This window comes from Onychomys torridus, chromosome 6 (assembly GCF_903995425.1).
Source record: "Onychomys torridus chromosome 6, mOncTor1.1, whole genome shotgun sequence".
In the NCBI taxonomy this organism is placed as follows: Eukaryota; Metazoa; Chordata; class Mammalia; order Rodentia; family Cricetidae; genus Onychomys; species Onychomys torridus.
The window spans coordinates 76,574,836-76,587,986 of record NC_050448.1 but is presented as its reverse complement, the minus strand read 5'-3'; the positions used below and the strand labels follow the sequence as shown (position 1 = coordinate 76,587,986).

At 46.3% G+C, this 13,151-nt stretch overlaps 1 protein-coding gene across 4 annotated transcripts; it reads right to left on the bottom strand.

Annotated features, from left to right (window-relative positions):
* Positions 1-8,396: 8,396 nt before the first annotated feature.
* On the bottom strand, positions 8,397-12,756 carry Nhlh2 (nescient helix-loop-helix 2). Of its 4 annotated transcripts, none has more exons than XM_036190476.1 (3): positions 12,561-12,756; positions 11,841-12,156; positions 8,397-10,256 (listed from the first exon to the last, which is right to left on the bottom strand). In XM_036190476.1, exon 3 carries the CDS (start codon positions 10,246-10,248, stop codon positions 9,841-9,843), a length of 408 nt encoding a protein of 135 aa, XP_036046369.1. In that variant the 5' UTR covers positions 10,249-10,256; positions 11,841-12,156; positions 12,561-12,756; the 3' UTR covers positions 8,397-9,840. The 4 variants fall into 4 exon arrangements, with proteins under 4 accessions (XP_036046369.1, XP_036046371.1, XP_036046370.1 ...); XM_036190478.1 differs by having other exon boundaries at positions 12,590-12,756; XM_036190477.1 differs by lacking the exon at positions 12,561-12,756 and adding an exon at positions 12,314-12,395.
* Positions 12,757-13,151: the final 395 nt, after the last annotated feature.

The window sequence follows — 13,151 nt, the reverse complement described above, 5'->3', positions numbered from 1 at the left end:
AATGTAGGGTTTTGCCCCCTTCCTCTCCTCCCCTCCCCTCAGAGAGGTGGGGAGGGGCCCTCTCCCACTTTGTCAAAGCATGAGCGTTTACATTTTCGTGTTCTTCAGGTTCACTTTCTCATCTAATCCTTTCTAGTAAAGTGGTGGCCCTGGGCATTCTACCTCACTTAGCCTGAAATCTGGGTGTCTTCATCTATAATTTAGGGGTCAGTTCTTTCTCCAAGCTTCCTTGAATTTGGAGAGGACTGAGCCATTGAGGACAGGGAGTAGGGCTCTGCAATGGTCTTTACCAAGGAGAGCATGCTGGTTACCATGTGGACAGAGCACTGGACTGGAGGCAAAGGACCTTAAGGTGAGTCTCGGCCCGCAGGATACGATACTGCAGGGGAGGCACCCACCTCTCAGCACCAGCTGTCCCCTCTGAATTGGGGCCCCAGCGATTCTCAAAGACTGGTCAGTGTCACTCAGGCCTCCACAAGCTACTCTTGTCAGAAAAGATCCACAGGTCCTCTTCAGTCCCCAGAGAGCTTCCTACACCAGGTCATCTCCTGTTCCCAATGCCTGACCAACATCTAAGAAAAACCATTCGACTTAAAAAACAAAACCAAAAAACAAAAACGAACAAACAAACAAACAAACAAAAAAACCAAAACTGGAGCTGGGCGGTGGATGGTGGCGCATCCCAGCATTCGGGAAGCAGAGCCAGGCAGATCTCGTGAGTTCGAGGCCAGCCTGGTCTACAGAGCAATATCAGGACAGGCACCAAAACCACACAGAGAAACCCTGACTCAAAAAAAAAAAACAACAAATAAATAAATAAATAAATAAAAATAAAAAAATCTGCCTAAAGGAGATCTGGCTGTGTGTCCACTCAAACATGCTCCAGCCATTTCTAATATGATCTCCTTCACCTTTGCTACCAACCACAGTGCAGCCTTGGCCTGTGGTGGGGCTTTCTGGATTGAGACTCCTTTCTGAGGTACACGGCTCATGACAGGGAGAGGAGAAAGGGGTATGCATCCAACAAGACTGAGAGAACATGCCAAAGGTTAGGGTTAGAGGGTGAGCCTTCAACGTGAAAAGAGAGTGACCAGAGAGGACCTGAAGGGCTGGAGGCAAAGGAAGATCTGGGAGAAGTGAGTTGACTTTTCAGTGAAATTCCACTCAGAAATGTAGGTGCTCAGTGCTGATACTTAGAAAACACTTAGTTTCTTTTCCGAGATGACAATATTTTTGTTATGGTAAAAGGAATGAAGGAGTCCTCAGCTTTTAGAGATACTTGCTAATGTCTTCATGGATGAAATGATGCAGTCATGTTTAGGGCTTGCTTCAAAAAGCAAGTCGTTGTTTTAACTTACGGTTTATTAATGCCTTACAGTTTTACACTGACAAACTGAGCGCAGAATCCCTGAGGGCATGCAGACCTCGCCTTTCACATCGTTTTTTATTTGGATGAACACATCCTTCCTGGATAATGAGTGAATTTCCAGAAATAGTATGGCTTTCAAGGAGAGGGGGCTTAGAGGCACATTGGCTTCTGCAATAAAAATGTTATATAAAGTTATATGAGAGTTATATAAACATTCACTTTTTGTGACTCCGATGGATACTAGTGTGTGTTGTTTTACAGATTTACATTTCACGCAGAAGCATGGAATTCATATTTATTGGATTTGGTTTTTTCTGTTCCCATGGTCAGAAGTGCTTGTTTCCCAGTTCAGAGGTCAGTAGACATATAAACATTCATCTCAACGTTTCTAAAACTTAGTTTAAACACCCCAAACTGGAAGTCCCTTTTGAAGTATTTTAAGTTACTATTGGCTTTTGTATGCACTAATATAGTTCCCTTTAAAATATTAAGACTGAAATATATAGTTATTTGATTCCATTGTTTTGTTTTATTTTTAATCCCAAAAGCAATAAAACTGGAGACATTAGAGAGATACTTTAAAAAATTATCTTGACTTACTTTCAAGTGTATTTAAAAGGCCTATTTTTGTTTTAAAAAATGACCCATGCGGGCTGCAGAGATGGCTCAGAGGTTAAGAGCACTGCTTGCTCTTCCAAAGGTCCTGAGTTCAATTCCCAGCAACCACATGGAGGCTCACAACCATCTGTAATGAGATCTGGCGCCCTCTTCTGGTCATACATGCTGTATACATAATAAATAAATAAATCTTTAAAAAAAATGACCCATGCATTTATGTTCTAATCATCTTTTAAAAATTAACACATAAGGTAAGTGGCATTTTTTTTATTATTAATTATACAGTTATACTTTAATACTTAAAGGCAATAAGAAATCTTAAAGTCCAAAGGAATAGTAGAAGAGAGAATAAGGCTGTAAATGGAATGTGCTCACCAAAGGTAGATGCTAGACAAGCCATTCTGACATGCCAGCTTTTGTAGCTATGGTAACACTCTCCATAAGAGTGTCTTTGAAAATGTTGTGCCTCGTAAGTTCCTGATGACAGAGCTTTACCTTCTGAGACCCCAAAGGATTCACACGTGGACTAGGACAGTCTTCAATCCCTCTTGGAGCTGTGTCCCACCACAGCTTGCCAGGCACGCCTTCTCATCTCTGAGGGAACTCTTTCCATCTCCAGCTCCTCCTCCATCCGACCCTCTCCTCACTTGAGGCTGACTTCAGTGACCTTTCTTCCAGGCCATCAGCCGTGACTCCAGGAGGTCTTAGACTCTAGAACCTAGAGAGACCCTCTTCCCCACATCTTTAACTATTCCATCTTTGCTCTGATGTAAGAGGCTCCTGAATGTGTTCCCCCTCCTCCAAAACGTTTGGATAGCTTTCCAGAATGATCGGCAAGATGAAAACTTTCCCTTTAGACCAGGAAATACTTAGCAAAATTGGACAGGAAATTCCAATAACGTGTTTCTCTGTTTATTACCTCATGAATACTTCACTGTTAAGTCCCATTTAAAAAAAAAAGAAAAAGTCACTTTGCCAAAAGACCTAAAATAGTTAGTGCTAGTGAGGTTTTTAACATGTACAAAGTATGTTCCAAGTGCTTTACATGAACTAATTCACTCTCCTAAATATGCTGCTATCTAGCTATATCACTGGGGCTGGAGAGATAGCTCAGTGGCTAAGAGAACTGGCTGCTCTTCCAGAGGTCCTGAGTTTAGTTCCTGGTAATCACATAGGGTGGCTCACAACCACCTGTAACTCCAGCACTAGGGGATCTGATGCCCTCTTCTGGCACCTGCACTCACGTGCACATATATACACATAGATTGATTAATTAATCAATTAATAATTTTAAAACTATTTAATTTTTAAAAAAATATTAGATATTATACCTCACACTCCCATTTTGCAGACAGAGAAACTAGGGCATGGAATTAAGTAATTTGGTCAAAGCCATGCCTAGTTGTAGGAGAGATCTGCAATGAGCCTGCTTTGCCAGCATCCATACTGCCTCCTCTGCTATAAGTCTAGCCACAGCACCCGTAGGAAGAAAGAATATAAAAAGGGAAAAAGCAGAGGTTGGGTAGTGGAATGAAGTTGTCAGAAACGTAGGTGATTTTAAATGTCTGCATTCCGGTAGAGTCCATGGTTCCCTGTTAACCATCATGGATTCCCTCAAAGGACAGGGATGGTTTTTGTAGAGTTAATAATGTGTTACATGTGTGTGGATACAGTTGGTGGAGATCACAGATCATTGGTACATTCACAAACTAATACGAACTTTAGGGACTGGAGAGATGGCTCAGTGATTAAAAGTTCATACTGCTTCTTGAGTGGATTAGAGCTTGCTTTCCAGCACCCATGTCCAGTGACTCACAACCACCTATAACTCTAGCTCTGGGGGTGGAGGGTTGGGAGTGCTGGCATCCTCTCCTAGCCTCTGCAAGCACTGCATTCACTGTGCATACCTACACACACATATACACATAAACACATAATTTTAAATTTAAAATATAAAATAGATTTATCTCCTTCTATACAGCTTCCTAGGCAAGTAGAAATACAAAGATGCTGGTCACAGATCACACTCACTGAGTACATCTTATGCCTTGCTATCCTGGGAAACTGTACACTATTTCAGGGAAACCTCAAACACACACACACACACACACACACACACACACACACACACACACACACACACCTGAGAGCACTACATGTATTATCTTATCCTTGAAAACACTGGCCTTAAGAGGGGTTGGGGACATAGTCAATGACTAAGTCACAGGCAGTATCTGAACTTGACTCTAGAGTCTTGGCATCTCACCTGCAGGGATAAGAGAAAAATGAATTCTCCTATAATGAAGTGTGTATGTGGGATCCAAAGAACAGCGCAATGGATGCTGCCCAAACACATGGAGGAAAACACCAGCAGAGTATGTCTGTGCAAACTGGATCACAGTGGAGGCTCAAAAGCCCGTGTTAGGAAGGACCATGTGTGCCAGGGTGTGTGTGTGTGTGTGTGTGTGTGTGTGTGTGTGTGTGTGTGTAGATCTGGGTTTCGCAGCAATGTTTAACCTCAAGAATGACTGAAGACGGTGCTAGCAAGAGTCTTGAATGAAGTTGTTAAGTATTTCTATGCCTAGAGCATGAACTGAATCTCATTTCCCTCCTGAGAAGGCGCTGAGAGGTTCCGGGTAACAGAATGGCATGCTAATTTTAAAAGGAGGTTCTAGGGCCAGACTGAGAATGAGGGTAGGGGGTCCCTAGGTGAGGTTATGGGTGAGAAGATGAGATGTCAGAACAGAACGGCAAAGCCAGAGACAATACCAGGTTGACTGCAAACTTGCCCCTAGAGTTGGTCCAGGGTGGCTTACAAAGTAAAGGAGGTTCCTATTCCTCCAGCCCCACATTAGGGCATGCTTGGCTTGGCTAATAGCACAGCTCTGATTTGGCTTCCACTCATCCATCCTGTAGAGGAAACAGCCTTGTTTATTGCAGCCCTGCCCTCCCTAGGTGCTGCCAGAGCTGAGGCATCTCTTAAGTACATGGATGGACACTGTCTGTCCAGGGGTCAAGGGCAGGTACGCATTGGCATGGCCACTCTGATATCAACGAACAGCCATAGAATGTGACGAGTTAAGGATGGACCTGTTAGTCAACTGTCAAAGGTGACTTCATGAGTTGGGCAAGTTGTCTCACTGCTTTAGGCTTCTAGTCTGTTAAATGGGAAGGATGAAAGTTATCTACCTTGTCAAGTGGTGGAAATGACATGAAGTAATGCATGTGCAATGCCACTCTTGGTGTGTACAGAGTTTACACACTCAACATGCAACCCGTGGATATCTCAACCAGTATTAATAATAATAAACAAGACGTCCATTTTAACCTGGGAAATGGGACTGGCCAGAAATGCTCTCAAGCTGGCTGCCAAATGGGAAGAAAACGGATATGATGGACCACAGCAAGGGTGCTACAGAAGTCCCAGAAGCACAGCGGGGCTGGGTACTTACCTCCCGTGCCGTGTGGGGACACGTGTTCCCAGGACGGGGCTGTGAGAGGGGATCATGAGTAACTAACTGCTCCTTCCTCCCTTCCTTTGACATTTCCACCTCTCCCTGGTCATTTGTGCTGTAGGGAAGCACCTGTTAGGCTCCGATTAACCAGCTGCAGGAGAGCAAAATCCACTGTGAGGTTCTTGTCAAAGAGGGAAGAAGATGGCCTCTGGATGACAGAGACCACACCCAGTGCATGGACTTCTAGCCATTGTAGTACTGTTCTCAACCTTCTTGTTGTTTGTTTTTGTTTTCCATCAAAGCTTGGTCCCTAGAACCCACTGAGAGAGATCTTCTGTGTCATCTTTAGGACCAGCTTTGAATAAACCTGTTTGCTCCCACCAGTTGTCTTTCAGATTTTCTGTAGGGCTGGCCACCAGTGGTAGGACTTCTGATTCCAGCAGGTCTTGGAGAAGGTTCCCAGCCTGGAGGTGTTCCCTGCCCCAGCCTCCCAATCTTCCCATCCAACCTGATTCTGTATTCCATATCACTTCCTCTCCTCAGCCTGCCTTGACTTTCCCACTCTCCCCTACCGTACACGCTCTCCCTGTGTGGCACAGCCTTGGCTCTCTCTCTGGAAGGAATGTGGTTTTGCCCAGCACTTTTACACCTTACTTGTGAAAGTCTATGGGCAGTGATAGGAGTCTGGGAGAAGTCTCTCTGACAGGGTGGAGAGCAGTAAAGCCCAGCAGGCCACTGAGCTGCTGAAGCAGAGAGGAGGCAAGAGGAGCAGGAGGAAGCCGTGATCTACATCCATGCCCAGAAAGGCAGGCTGGGTGGGGGACAAGGCTGGGTGGGGACAGCTGGGAAAGGTGGGTGAAGAAAGCAGTCAGCTTTCCCTTGGGGCACTTTGGAACAATGTGTAGCTTAAGTTTGGACTGTTTTCATGACATGACAAGAAATGGGAAGACCATGTGAAGTGCCTGCAGCAGTCACTGTCAAGCAGAACTGTGTCTCTGTGCAAGGTCACAAGGCCTTCTTTAACCCTGGGGCAAACACTGCCCACTACCACATCTCCACTGCCCCTCTGCCATCCTCCGCTTTACAGCTCTTCCCAACATTTAATGTCCTTCAAAATCAATGGTTTAATCATTTGTTGTCAGTGTTTTGTTTGGCATTGTCTAATTTGATCTCAATTTTTCAGGATCTGGGACATTTCCTGGCACACAGTATGTCCTCAGTAAATACTGGTCAAAGTGAGAGTGAGTTACTTCAGTGTCATTATTCTGAGAATCCTCTCTCAGTCCTCCCCATCCCCCGCGGTGCTCTTCAAGGGATAAGCCTGTCACCCTCTGCTCTAGTGAGAGTCACAGTGCTTTGTCTCTCTCTGGAGGATTTGAAATGGCATGGTAAAGATCCTTTTCTGGGACCATGTTGGTTGTGTGCCTGGGGATGTTGCCCTTTGCCCTATTTCAGGTCCAGGAACTTAGTGAATAGAGTCCTCCTAGGTGTAGGGGAGGGCTGTGTTGGTCAGTTAGATTTCAACTCACTTGTCCTGGACAAACCTGTGGAAGGTCTCCAGAGGTTAGAGGTTGACTTAGCGTAGGAGCATTTACTAGAGAGACACTATGAAGACTGGGATCCATCACCTCCTCCCTCTCCCTAGAGAAGCGCCCAGATACAACAGTGTCACAGACCACGAGTGTCTTCGCTGCTCAGAGTCTGAACAGCCACTGCTGCTGTGGCCAAGACCCTGTCCAGGGAGAAGCAAAAGGAAGAGGCTGTTCTTTTTGATCCCCTGGGTAGGAAGTGCTTCCATCCCACACACCTCCAGGCAGAAGAACACAAAGGCTTGCTTGCTAAGTACTGGCGAAACTTACTACAAGAACCCTGGGAGAGAAACGAAAACACTGTGAGCCCACAGACTGTGTGGACACAAACCAAGAATGCATATAATCCCTTTTTCATATGGAAACCAGATATTTGGATGATACAGTTCACAATAGTCTAAATGAGCAAGTAATATAGGAATACAGTTATAAGCTATACATGGGTTCTGCTTATACAGTATTTCATGTTTTATGTCAGATACAGGGTTATGTAGGTGACATTTTTCCTGTTTAAGGTTGTTTTTAGGCCATTTCTCATTGCAAGTGAGTCATGCGCTGAATGTGGGGACCGATTTAGATGTTTCAATAACATATACCTTGTGTATAAATGCCTGGAGGGAAAATTGTCACAAAGAGTCTGCTCACTGACTTTCTTTTGAGAGAGGGTCTATGTAGCCCAGGTTGGCCTTAAATTCACTACATAGCTGAGGATGACCTTGAACTGCTGGCTCTGGAATCTTCCTGTCTCAGATACTGGGAGTATGGGGGTGAACTACCATGCCAGTTTTCCCCTGCTACTCTTAATGCAGGCCCCTTCTTGGCCCTGAGTTTTCCCAAGAGCTTGGGTTAGACAGTTACAAAGTTTCCTATTAAAGGAAAAAAGACATTTGTCATCTGTGTAATGTTTTTACATACACCACCCAGCTTTTCCTCATGGACGTGGCATGATCTATACCATCTCAGCCTGTGCTGTATCCAAATTTATCAAACCGTCAAACATTCCAGCCTCTGAATATATATGTACACACACACACACACACACACACACACACACACACACACACACACACACTGCTTTGTTCTTGTTTTGTTTTACTAATTCCTTTCTGAGGAATTGAGTTCATTAAGACATTTCACGCTCAGCCAGCATGTTCGATTTCTAGACAGATGCTTAAAATAAAGAGGAGGAGGTTTTATCTGATACCTTTATTTATATGCAAAACAGCGCACCAATCATGAGATATGAAAACTCGTCAGGTAGAAACCAGGTTATATCTATTTTCACTACAAAATATTGCATTATATAAAGCAACAGAGACACAAAAAAACCCTGAAAAGGACTAAAATCTTTGGATAGCAGATGTGTTTTTTTTTTTTTTTCCTTTCTCCCTTGTCTCTAGAATACACTTCTTGCTTTAAGAATTTCACAGCTGAGAACATGAAACATTTCCAGGTCAAAGACTTTTCTTTTTGGTTGTCACAGAGGAAGGTAATTCTGAATTCTTTTTTCTTTTCTTTTTTTAGGAAAATAATGTAATTTCCTAAAATCATCCCACGCACAAATGTCACGCACGCACACACAAGAAGCTATTCTCCTTATAAACAGTTTGAAAAGTACTTTTCAGACAAAACCACAGGCAAGAATAACAACACAACTTTTTATAAAACTATAGTAGTGAAGGGCTAGTGTTGCTGATCTCACACCAAACAACCAACTTCTTAATATATAAAATATGCTTAGAAACAAGGGGAGGTGGGGACTCTCTTATACAAGTGCAATATAATCAGAGAAAAAAAAAGAGGAAAGAACACAAGATAGTCTCAACAAACACATAAAAAGTTAGACGCAATTATTTCACGGGAAAAAGTGTAAACACTTGACTATAAATAAATTGGCACGGAGTATCCAAAGTAAAATTATCACCACTCTGAAAAATAAATGTCTTGAAAAAAATACTCTACTCCTTCTAACATAAATAAAAATAGGTTGTCTTTTTTCTAACTGCATCTATGGGTCCACATGTTAAGGTCACAATTAGATGGGGTGTTTTTGGATATTTAAAGGGGCACTTGGCCCGAAAAAGCAATCGGATGTTAAATCCTCCATTTAAATATGGATTTTCTACCTACTTTAGTGTCCTATCTGGGGTTAAAGTCTCACCAGACTCAAATCCTCCCACAGTGTGTCTGTCTCTTCTGAATGCATCTTTTTTTTTTTTTTTTAAACACCAAAAATTCAGGATTTTATCTGTATTCGAACGTGATTTTTCATTTGACAAGGTAACAAAAAGTTTGCTGGGACACCTTTCTGTGTCTTAATCTCTATATGGAGAAGATTTTCATCTTTTCTTTCTCCCCAAGGTTTGGTGATTTCTTAGAAAAATCCCGGATAGTCAGGGTCCAAAGCTATCATCCTGGGTTAAGCATCTGCCCTCAATCTTTCAAAACATGAAGATGTATGGGATATAAATATAGGGGAACGCAGAGCCTCCAGTGGGTTACGGCAACCACCCTTAAGGGGATCCATCCTAATACACTTAGGAGAGGCCCCGGAGCAACTCACCCTAGGTGCCTCCAGAAGGTTCTTCCAACCAGGAAAATACCCCCCGCAAGCCCCAGGTCTCTGTCCAACCCCACCTCCCAGGCTCGGAAACATTCCTCTGTTGCCTTGCTGGCCAGAGAGAACAGACTGCAAGCTTTCCCCCCGCGCTCACGTGTCTGTGGGCGACCCTCAGGCCTGGCAGTCCGGGTGTGTCGCCTTTGGCGGACCAGACACCGGGACCGGCGGCCTCCCGCGGCGTCCCCCTCCCTACACGTCCAGGACGTGATTGAGATAGGAGATGTAGCAGATGGCCAGGCGCAGGATCTCGATCTTGGAGAGCTTCTTGTCCGGGGGCAGCGTGGGCAGCAGTTTGCGGAGCTCGGCGAAGGCCAGGTTGAAGGCCTCCACGCGGATGCGCTCGCGGGTGGCGTGGGCCGAGCGGTACTTGGCCGTGGCGCGCCGGCGGCGGCGCTTCTCCTCGCGGCTCAGCTGCTGCGGGTGCGGGTAGAGCGCGGCTCGGCTGCCGCCCTTGCCGTCGCCGTCGGCCTCCTCCACCGGCTCCAGGTCCGACACGCTGCCCAGCACCTTGGCGTCTGCGCCGCCCAGAGACTCCGGGTCCGAGTGCGTCGAGCTGGGGTGATCTGAGTCGGCGGCTTGGTCCGGACTCAGCATCATTTTGGAGGCTGATGGGGAGTCAGAAAGTCAGTCAATAAAAGGAATCTGAATCTGCATTTGCAATGAGGGGTGGCGGGCGAGGGTGTAGCAAGGCTGGACACCTAGGGGGTCCGTGTCCCTGGGTCCTCCCCCAACCTCTTGCACCAGGCCCAAGCGCATAGGGAGGCAAGGCTGGGAGAGGAGCCGGCACCAGAGCGCATCCTGAACCCCACACCAAAGCCTGCGGGTGGCCGAGACAGCCAATGGCCCAGAGGTTAGAGAACGATATGGGCCTGCGGGACCGGCTGGCATCTTGTGTCTCCTCTGGCCAAACATCAGCTGCTCTATCCCGCCCCCTTGTTCCGTCCCCCTTCCCAGACACACGAAAGAGCTCTCGATGGATGGATGGATCTGGGTTTGAATGGTGATGCCGAGTGTGCTTCCCGCCCGAGGGCCTGGGGTAAGGCAGCTGGAGACTCCCAGCGCCTGGGGCTCTGGGCTGCGGGCGAACCCCATCCCGGAACCTAGGCGGGGGACAGAAAGGCTTCCGTGTCCCCGCTTGCGTTTCTTCGAAATAATAGAGAAATGACCGAACACATGTGTTCGGTCCTTTCAAAAGAAAATTGACTCCTCGGCCCTCACACGCTCCCGGAGCACCATCTGTCACGCAGACTGCCACACACATTGGGGACCTAGGGACGTGGATCACACAATGCCCGGCAGTCTGCCGACCACCTCCCGGGAGAACGCCGGCGGCCGGGTCGCTCTGGGCGGAGAGGCTGGGGAGGGCAGGGGAGGGCAGGACTCCGAGGCGCGGGTGCGGGACGCCCCGGGTACAAGCTGCAGCTCTGCGGGTAAAGTTCGTGAGCTCCGGGGACCCGAGCCCGGCAGCGCACTGCGGGCCCCGGGAGGCCTGGCGGCGGCCCTACGTCTGCACTGGCCTTCCTGGAAAAACCACCTCCTGCCGGGCTTTCGGGCGCCTGGAGGAAGGGCCCCGGCCCCGCGCCTTCGGAACCGCTGGACTTGTGGGGCATCGGCGGCGGCCGGCGGGTGGGGACAGGCATCTGGCCGAGCTGAGCGCTTGGGCCTCGGCCGCCAGGAGGGACGACCTGGCTGCGACTTCTGGTCCCCGGCCTAGGCTCCGAACAGGTTGTGAGTTAGAGCTCGCTCCAGAGAAACAAAAGCCACGGGATGTGGGTTCGGCTCCTGGCCTTGCTCTAGGCGCAGGAGCGAACTGAGCTGGGAAACAGCCATCCGTGCAAGGAAAATAGATCCTCAAAATAACAATAAATGATCCAAATGAACCGCAGGCGATCCCCTACGGGCTTTTCTCTACGTTTATAAGTGAAACAACTCGCACCTACGCACTTGGCATGAAGGGACAGAAATACACGGGGAGGGGAAAAAAATCATAACAAACCACGACATAGTTACAGATCGGACAAAAAGTTCCCAGGTTGTCCTCCATGCGTTTAAATTCTCAGGATATTTGAATAGTCATAAATAGTATTTCTCGTGGGCATTCATGTCTATGAGTATGAGTGGGGATGCATCTATAAAACACAGTATAAATCAACTTAATTTCAAGAAAAAGAGATGTAAAGATGTCTTACCTTGCAAAAGCCCAGTTGATAATCTTTTCGCCAATCTTTTAGAGTTAAAATTCCAGGGAACAAGGAGGAGAGACTCTGGTAAATATTAAAAGCAGCCAATATTTATTACATCCACAGATGAAAAAGCGGCTGTCATCTCGCCGACTGCCACAGCGAGCGGACGGTGTCTTAGGAGGTGGGTGGTATGGTTGCTCGCTTAGTTGATAGATTTAAAACGCGTGCTCCTTTTAATTGTTCTTAAACATTTCGGGAAAATTCGTTGTTGATCTTTTTAAGTCGGAAGTGTTGAAGTCTCGCTTTCTCCCTTCCTAGGGCTCTATAAATAACAAAAGAGATGCAGAGATAAACACAATCACATCAAAGGGCTGATTCTTCCACTTTCTAATAGCAGAACAATCAATAAGAAAGATGGTTAAGATAAAATTCCATTCCTTGTGGACTCCTTCCCTTCCCTTAATCGGGCTGGGGCGAACCTGGAAAGCGCAGGCAAGGATGGATGTGGTTCAAAAGTGATTTCTTTTTTTCTTCAAGATAATGCTTTGTTCAGCCAGTGTCTCCCCGGTTCCCAGGAACACAATACAGTAACTAGGGGCTAAGGTTGCCTCTGTCTTGGTCCTCATTGACTTATATGTTGTCTACACAGACAGCTATTTCCCAGTTTCAAAGTCTTTCAAGGCTTGGTTACACCCCCTCCCCTACCCCACTCCCTCCTCTCTTTACCTGGTAGTAAAATATATATATATATATACTCAGTCGCTTGGAGATGCTTGAGAAAGCTGGGTGAGATGCGAAGGTCTTCTGGAGTACCACTGCCCGGGAAGCAGAGAATGGAGAGGTTGGGAGAGCCAGAGCAAAGCGGCAGCTGCCTGTGTGGCTTCTTGGCTCTTCTGGTACCAATTGATTTCGCCTGGAGATGGTGGAAGAGATAAAGGCTTAAGAAAGAAGGGGGATGGAATTTTCCCCCCTAAATTGATATTTAATGGGAAATCCTATTGGACAGAAATCTGGACATGAGTCACTTAATTGGACTTGACATCTGTCACAGTGTGGGAGTTTTCACAGCCCAAATATTTTAGCAGATCAGATTCCCACTGAATCTGTGCCATAAAATATAGCAGTTGAAAGCAGTCCATGATGGAAACCATAGCGTCTAAACAGTGTTTAGCCACACAGGCGATTTCTTGTTTTCAGATTATTGATGCACTATTTAAGTGCAAGTAAACACTATATGAACATGGAAGATTCCTCTGGCATTTTGTAAACCCCAGCATCTTTTATCAATGGTTAGGAAAACAGTTGTGGAAACATATA

Excerpts from the sequence above, each read along its gene's own strand:
- Nhlh2 (XM_036190475.1), bottom strand. The coding sequence starts at position 10,912 with ATGTGTGTGGCAGTCTGCGTGACAGATGGTGCTCCGGGAGCGT. Across the intron at positions 10,257-10,869 it reads AGATGGTGCTCCGGGAGCGT|CCTCCAAAATGATGCTGAGT; the intron begins GTGAGGGCCGAG and ends ACTCCCCATCAG.